Raw genomic sequence first — 7,663 nt, 5'->3', positions numbered from 1 at the left:
AAAAGTGGGAGCATCGCGAATATAGTTTGTTCCATATTCGTATACGCCTGGTTAGAATTCCCGGGGGCAGTCACCATCCCATTTCACCCATGAGGGAACTGAATCCCAGAGGCCCCAGGAGAGTGAAGGGTGGAGCCAGGACTCACACCCTGGCTAGGAGCCCTTGTCCTCACACTATCTCAGTCACTTTCTTTGTGAAGCTGGCATGGGACAGTGAGGTGGGATGAGGCTACCGCTCAGTAGCCCTAGCACACGGGGGAGTCATGTAGCCAGAATTTGGCAAGTGGTCGGTAACATTTGTCCAAGTGTGAGCTCCTTACACAACCTGCAGGTGCCGGAGGCAAAGAGCCAGAAACCGGGAAATGTCCAGGAGCTGGCCATGGAGACCAGGCAGGACCAGTGTCTCTGCAGTGACTCTGGGTCCACCAATAGAGATTTGAAAGTGAAATGAGCCAAGCCGGGCTGTTCACATAGCCATTCGATTCTGGCAGTCAACCTAATAGGGCCCAGTAGAGAAGCTGCTTTAGGGAAAGGGCAATTCATGGTGGGTCTGGACCGAAGCGTTGGAGCTGGAGTCGAAGCCACTTCTCCCGGCCAGCGTGGGGCTGAGCCGGCCGGGACCTGGGGGGAGCGCTCCTGGGGTTGGTTGCAGCATCCCCTGCATGGAAAGACCCCCTCGCATCCAATGTAAAGACATCTCCAATGTGTAGCCCCATTCTTCTTACGGCAATGCTCCAACGATAATAAAGAGAATATTCCCCAGTGGACGTCCCTGCGGCCTCTGAGGACATCTGGTTTTCTTTCCCACTTAGAGACCGTTCATGAATCACTCTGCAGCAGAGTGCACTTCAGTACTAAGCACTTGGCTTATCTGACCTGCTCATTAATTCTATTACACCAGCAGGAACCTCGTTCTTTCTCCCCTGCCCTCGCAGAGTGGCCCCCAGTGGCCCAGCTCAGGCCACACCGCAGGGAGCTCCTGTAGTACCTCAGGGCTCCACAGGTCCCGGGTGGGCCGGTCCAAACCCTGAGTCCCGCCTGGCGGGGAGATGCCAAGGGCCCGTGTGTATGTGTGTGTGTGTGTGTGTGTGTGTGTAGATGCCATTAGAATTCTTACAGATACTGAAAGTGAAATGAGGAAATGATTGGGCAATCGGATGGAAGGGCCGGTGCCAGGAAGCCCTATCACCCACTGGGGGCCGGGATGCAGCCGGGCAGACGCGGGGAGACCCGGGGGAGTTCTCCCGGGGGCCACGGCACAGCCAGGCCATGTAGTCGGTGTGGGACCTCAGCAAGCACCGCTCACAGGAAATGATCCCTTCCCTGCGGCCACTTTCTCGAAAGGCCCGGACCTTCCAAGTCCCCCGAGTGCCATGGAGGGCTGCGTGGAAGGCGAGCGGTCACGCCTTCGTCCTCGCCCGGAGAGGGGAGAAGAAATGAAAGTGAAGGAGCCGCCCGGCTCGCGCCCCAAAGACGCAGCGCTGCTGGCCGTGACCCTGCTGCTGGCGCTCACGTCCTGCTGCCTGTCGGTGGTGTCCCTGTGCAGGGTGGCCGTCCTGCAAGCCGAGCTGGGGAGCCTGCGGGCAGAGCTGCGGGGGCCCCGGGAGCCCCGCGAACCCCGGGAGCCCCGGGAGCTTCGGGCTGAGCCGGGCCCTCCCCGGGCGGGGGCTGCAACCCTCGGGGCGTCCGGCGCGCGCCTGGCCCCCGCGGTCCCCAGCGCGCTGAAAGTGAGTGCAGCCGCCGCAGCCCGTCCCCCGCCCCCCGCCACCCCCGCGCCCCTGCGACGCCGGGGCTGTAACTTGGGGTTTCTGTCTCCCCAGGGGATCTTTGCACCAGCCCCGGCGGGAGAGAGCAACTCCAGCCAGAGCGGCAGAAGGAAGCGCGCCGCTCTGGGTCCCGAAGACACAGGTACGTTTGGGGCGCGGAAGCACTTAGCAGACGGGATGCCGGCGTCCGCGGGTGTGCGGGTGTGGACCCCGGCCTCCGGGTTGGGGACCCCCTCCCCTCCACGAGCGCTGAGCGGTGCCCGGAGGCTGTGCAAGTGGCCTCTACAGCACGTGTGGCTTTTGTGGCACAGCCGGCGCGCCGGCAGGTGTCTGTCCCCGACAAGCGGACTTGGAGGGCTGGGCCCTGCCTTAACCACAGAGGAGGGGAGGGGTCACAGGGTCTTCCTCGGATGGGACACACCTGCGTCAAAAGCCGTGTCCGTCACTCCAGGAGAAGAGCGCCGCGCGCTGTGTCCACCTGAGTCCCGGAGGGTCAGGTATAGATACACCTTCCCTGAGGGTGCGCTGCGCGCCCTGGGATCACGCCGGGAGCAGGTGTGCGGCCGCGATTCATTGTGTTTATTGCTCTAGCTTTAAAACAGACTTTGTTTTACACACACACACACACACACACACACACACACACACACACACACGATGCTCTGACTGTAAACGTATTTTTCACTGACTGCCTTATTCATGGAAAAAAGTCTTTCCTGTTTTGCAAAACCATGATTTTTATAAATGCTTTGTGTCGATTACCTTTAGTATCGCTTTGTGTCTATTAGACACAATTGACTTTAAGCAAATATAGACTACGAAACACTCATATTTTTACTATACTTGAGCAGGTGAATTGTTTTCATACTTTGCATTTTATCATCTGTACTTTGTACACAATTAAAAAACACCATATATATACTACGGCATATTTTTGCGTTCACTTATCGTTATACAATAAGCATTTTCCTTCTTTCTAAGTAATTCTCACACATCCACGTTAGTTCGTTATCATGCAGTTATATCACAATGATCATTTCCAAAGTTGTTGCGCGGATCTCTCATTTCCGAGGAATTTTATGTGTTCCACATAAATTCCATAGATGAAATATCAGAACGAAAGAGGATGAACATTTATTACTGCCATGTTGCTTTCAAAGTGAGTTATAAATGTGTACAGTCAGAAATGCAGTGCACAAGGTCTCCACATTCTCACAGCATTTTATTAAAATTTATTCTGGCTAGTTTAGTAGTTGTCAAACAGTATCTCAAATGTAATCTGTTGCTTGCTCGAAGAGAAGGATGAATTTGTTTCTGCATATTTGGGTAACTTCTAATTTTGTCACCTGCTAATTTTTATTTATGGCTTCCCTCATTTATCCTAATTTTTTTTTGTGATTTTGAACAAGCTCTATGTTAGACATACTGTTTAACAAAATTTGGGTGTAACTATTTTCATATTTTGCTTTTTAAAATTCCTGCAGAGATTTTACATCTATGTATTTAATGTGATAAACTTTTCTTTTTGATTTTCTCTACTATATCAAAGCAGAAAATATATGTATTTGTAATCTCTTACACAGCCTATTCTACAGCCTGCTACTTTGACTTTTTCATAATTTAGTGTTTTAGTTTGGTATTTAACTCCTTAATCCTTGTGGCGTTTATTTGGTGGATCACATCACACCAGCTTTATCTTCCCTTCTTCTTTTATGTTTTCTTACCAAACTGCTATTAAATATAGCTAATTTCATGGGATGCTCATTTTCAACTTGTTTGCATTGGAAAGCTTACTGTGTTAATATTAAGTCTCTCATGAATCTATTTTGAGACTGTTTTTTCACTGATTTATTATTCTGTTTATCTGTATTAAATAAAATATTTTAAGTATTTTGTAACATAATGAGCTTTAATATCTAGTAGGGTCAGAATGCCTCAATCTTCTTCAACCTCTGTGCTACTACTCCTCAGCCTCTGCCCATTCATCTTACAAATAAACCTTAACTTTACCATTGCAGAGAGGATACGGGCTCCTTACAGCAGATTTAAGAAGAAAGGACGTTGAGTAAGAAATTAATTAACTTCCGGAGTCCCACTTCCTCAAAATACCCTCTATTATATTTTAAAATTTCCTCCCATGTGTACATTTTTACAAATTTGTGATTTGACGGCATCCACGAATGATACACTGATTAAAATTTTTCCGTAAATAATTTGTAATTTTTAGAAAGTTTGGAAAGTAATAGAGAATTCTATCAAGTGAATCAAAATTTACTTAGTATCTAAAACCCAGATGTAATTGCTATTGTCGTGATCATGGTTTGCCTAAGATTTTTATAAACCTTTCATATAGTATACATATATACAGTATGTATGCATATGGATATATCCTATATGTGTATATATACAGTATATAGTACATCTCTCTCTTTCTCTTTCTCTTCTTGTATATATACTCATAACATTCATAGATCTGAGATGAAAGGTTTGAAGAGGAGAACCTTAGTGACTGCTCATATCTGCTCTCCTTCCTCTTCAGTGAAACTGGCTTGAATGTCGTTTTAGACGCCATTCTCTTTTTTTTCTCTCTTATTTCATATATTTTCTATTTATTTTTCCCCGTAGTATATTTATCACATTCAGTAAAATTTCATAATGTGTCTGTTTGTTTTTTAATATGAAATTTATTGTCAAATTGGCTTCCATACAACACCCAGTGCTCATCCCAACAGGTGCCCTCCTCGATGCCCATCGCCCACTTTCCCCTCCCCCCCCAACCCCCCCTCCCGTCAACCCTCAGTTTGTTCTCAGTTTTTCTCTCATGCAGGGAAAACATATTTTATTTAGCACTACAAAAATATGTATATAACCAAGAGGGTTTCTGAAAGTCCATGATTTTATTTTTCTGTTTGGTAGCATCCTTTTTTTTTTTTTTTTTTTTTTTTGGGGGGGGGGGGAGTTGAGAAAATGCTGAACAATTTGAATCTATACAGCTTTCTTTGTTTCTGTTTATTCTACTCTATTCTGATTTAAGTAAGGCTTAAAAAACCTTAGGTTCTCCCTTTTACTTTCAAAGTGTCCATTTATGTTCTTATGTATTAATTTTCCAAATACTTTATAGATCCATTGACATTTTTGGTTGGAATTTTATAAAAATTGTAATTCTGTGGAAGAAAATGAATTCTTACAGTGTTTTATTTATATATCCAAGAATACTTAAATGCATGATATCTCCTTACTAAATATCAAAATTTAAATTTCCCGGGGTGCCTGGGTGGCTCAGTTGGTTGAGCATCTGATTGGGCTCAGGTCATGAATCTGTAGTTCATGGGTTCAAGCCCCACATCGGGCTCTGTGCTGACAGCTCAGAGCCTGGAGTCTGCTTCAGATTCTGTGTGTGTCTCTCTCTCTGTAACCTCCCCTGCTCACCCTCTGTCTCTCTCTCTCAAAAGTGAATAAACGTTAAAAAAATTAAAAAAAAAAAAATTTAAATTTCCCAATTGGATACAATTTTCCCTATATAGGTTTTACGATTCTTTCATAGTTAGTTAAAAAAGGTTTTCTTGCAATTTTGGAGTCCTGGTATTTTCAAATGGCTCGTTAAATTCTTTAAAAATGTACAGAATTCTCACGGGGCGCCTGGGTGGCTCAGTCGGTTAGGCGTCTGACTTTGGTTCAGGTCATGATCTCACGGTCTGTGAGTTCGAGCCCCACGTCGGGCTCTGTGCTGACAGCTCAGGGCCTGGAGCCTGCTTCGGATTCTGTGTTTCCCTCTCTCTCTGCCCCTCCCCTGCTCATGCTCTGTCTCTCTCTGTCTCAAAAATAAACAAACATTAAAAAAATAATAAAAATTAAAATGTACAGAATTCTCAAAAACGAATGCAGCATTCAATCACATGGTTATTTTTAAGCCACATCCACACACATATTGGATGTATACTTAACAGAAATATAATTTTATTTTAGTCTTTTTTTAGAATACTCTGCTTTCTACCTCTGCTACTCAACGTTAGTTGCCATCATTTTATGACTATGTCAAAAAGGTTCAGAGCTAAGTATTGCTAAATGACACTCCAGAATGTCACCCATTTTTATTTTTCTATAAGTCCAACCTAAATTTCACTCAGGCACGTCAATTTTACTGCATGTATATTCGGTTTGTGAGTAAACTCCAGTGTGTTGGGCTAGAAAGCCTCCCTTCAGCACACAGCATGCCTAGAATCACATCAGTATTTGGTAAGTGTCACATACCACCTGTGGGGTTTTTGCCTTGTCATTTGTACGTGTCCTGTCTGTACAACTAAAGAGTAGAGGCTTCTGTGGTATGGGCCATATTTCCTCTGCACATTCTTCGTGGTATTTGCACACAGTGGGTGTTCTATGAATATTTGTTGATGGATCTTGGGCTCACTATGAAGTAAGATGCTGTGATTTGGCAATCATTGGGAGGGGGGATTTTTCCCATATTTCTTCACTTCTCAGGTTTTGATCAGAGGCCATCTTAATGCAATTTTTTAACTTGACATTTAAAACAACGAATTCGCCAAAGAATGAATTTGATCACATGGCGAGAGTCTCAGGGAGAGTTTGAGAGCCCCTTGCCCCCGCCTTGGTTCACCGGGTAGAGGCACAGTTTGGGCTCACTAAAAGTCATAGAGACACTCTCATAGTCAGCAATCTAACTCTAATTTCGTGGATTTCTGGTTTTAATGTTTTGGTTTTAACTGAAGTATTGTTTACATACGGAGAAGGGCACATGTCTTAAGGGTACAGCTTGGGGGGTATTCACAGACTGAATGGCAGTAGTTGAAGGGGCGGACATCACCGTCAGCCTGCGTGCCCACTCGGTGCTCCATCCACTCCTCCCCGGGGTAAACGCTTTTATTTAATTGCGCAGGCTGGTTATTTGGCTCTTGTTTTGTTTTTCTTAATGGTGTTGTGTTTCAAATGGAGGTCTTATTAAGTTTTCTGTGTTTCATAAGATAATTTCTGATTGTAGTAGAACAAACAGAAATGTGGGGAAATCCAGGATCAAAGAATTGCCAGATGGCTCATATTAGCCAAAAAGCTCACTTTTAAGCCCGTAAGTGTATTTGGAGATATTCCTAATTAAAAATAATAATGAAAGCGCTATGGCTTTGAAATATTACATGTTAAAGTTTCTTCACAAATGGAGTCATAATGATCAATGCTGTCAGCTCTCCTGTTCGCTCTAAGAACCTAGAGATAAGCATCCTAAGAGTCCATCAGGACGATGAATTCTTTCAAATGGATACCCGCTGAGCTAAAACAGTTTATTAATAAACAGTTTATATTTATTTAAGTTTATTACTAAACAGTTTATTAATAAAATCGGGTGACCTTTATATTTCCCCCCTTGTTATTCAGTAGGGAATTTAAATGCTAATAGAAATACATGTGTTTTAGGGTGCCTGGGTGGCTCAGTCGGTTAAGCCTCCCACTCTTGGTTTTGGCTCAGGTCATGATCTCATGGTTTGTGTGCTGATAGCGTGGAGCCTGCTTGGGGTTCTCTCTCTCCCTGTCTCTCTGCCCCTCCCCTCCTTGCACTTTCTCTCTCTCAGAATAAATAAATAAATAATTTTAAAAAAAGAAGTTCATGTGTTTTAGATGATAGAAGTACAAAAATTATTTTTATTGATAATGTTTATTATACGTGTCTCATTAAAATAGTAAAATAGTGTTGACAACATAGAACAGAATATAAAAACAAGAGTGGGAAAAAAATTACCCATCTTTCCTCTGCTAAATAAATATTTATTGTAAGATTTTGGTCAATCTGCTTTACGTTCTTTTTCTCTCTTTTTATAAACTTTTTTAGTTGAGAATTATTTTAGAATTACAGAAAAGTTGCAAGAACACGGCAGAGAGTTGCCATA

The 7,663-nt window shown here is 43.9% G+C and overlaps 1 protein-coding gene across 1 annotated transcript in view; it reads left to right on the top strand.

Annotated features, from left to right (window-relative positions):
• The first annotated feature begins 1,054 nt into the window (after window positions 1-1,054).
• TNFSF13B (TNF superfamily member 13b) overlaps window positions 1,055-7,663 on the top strand; it is a 31,227-nt gene continuing 24,618 nt past the window's right edge. The window contains 3 exon segments of the mRNA XM_060636711.3: window positions 1,055-1,197; window positions 1,199-1,727; window positions 1,821-1,908. Of these exon segments, the coding sequence (XP_060492694.1) occupies window positions 1,142-1,197; window positions 1,199-1,727; window positions 1,821-1,908 (673 nt within the window). The 5' untranslated portion in view covers window positions 1,055-1,141.

The sequence above is a fragment of the Panthera onca genome, chromosome A1 (assembly GCF_046562875.1).
Source record: "Panthera onca isolate mPanOnc1 chromosome A1, mPanOnc1 haplotype 2, whole genome shotgun sequence".
NCBI lineage: Eukaryota > Metazoa > Chordata > Mammalia > Carnivora > Felidae > Panthera > Panthera onca.
This window is presented reverse-complemented; position numbering and strand designations above follow the sequence as displayed.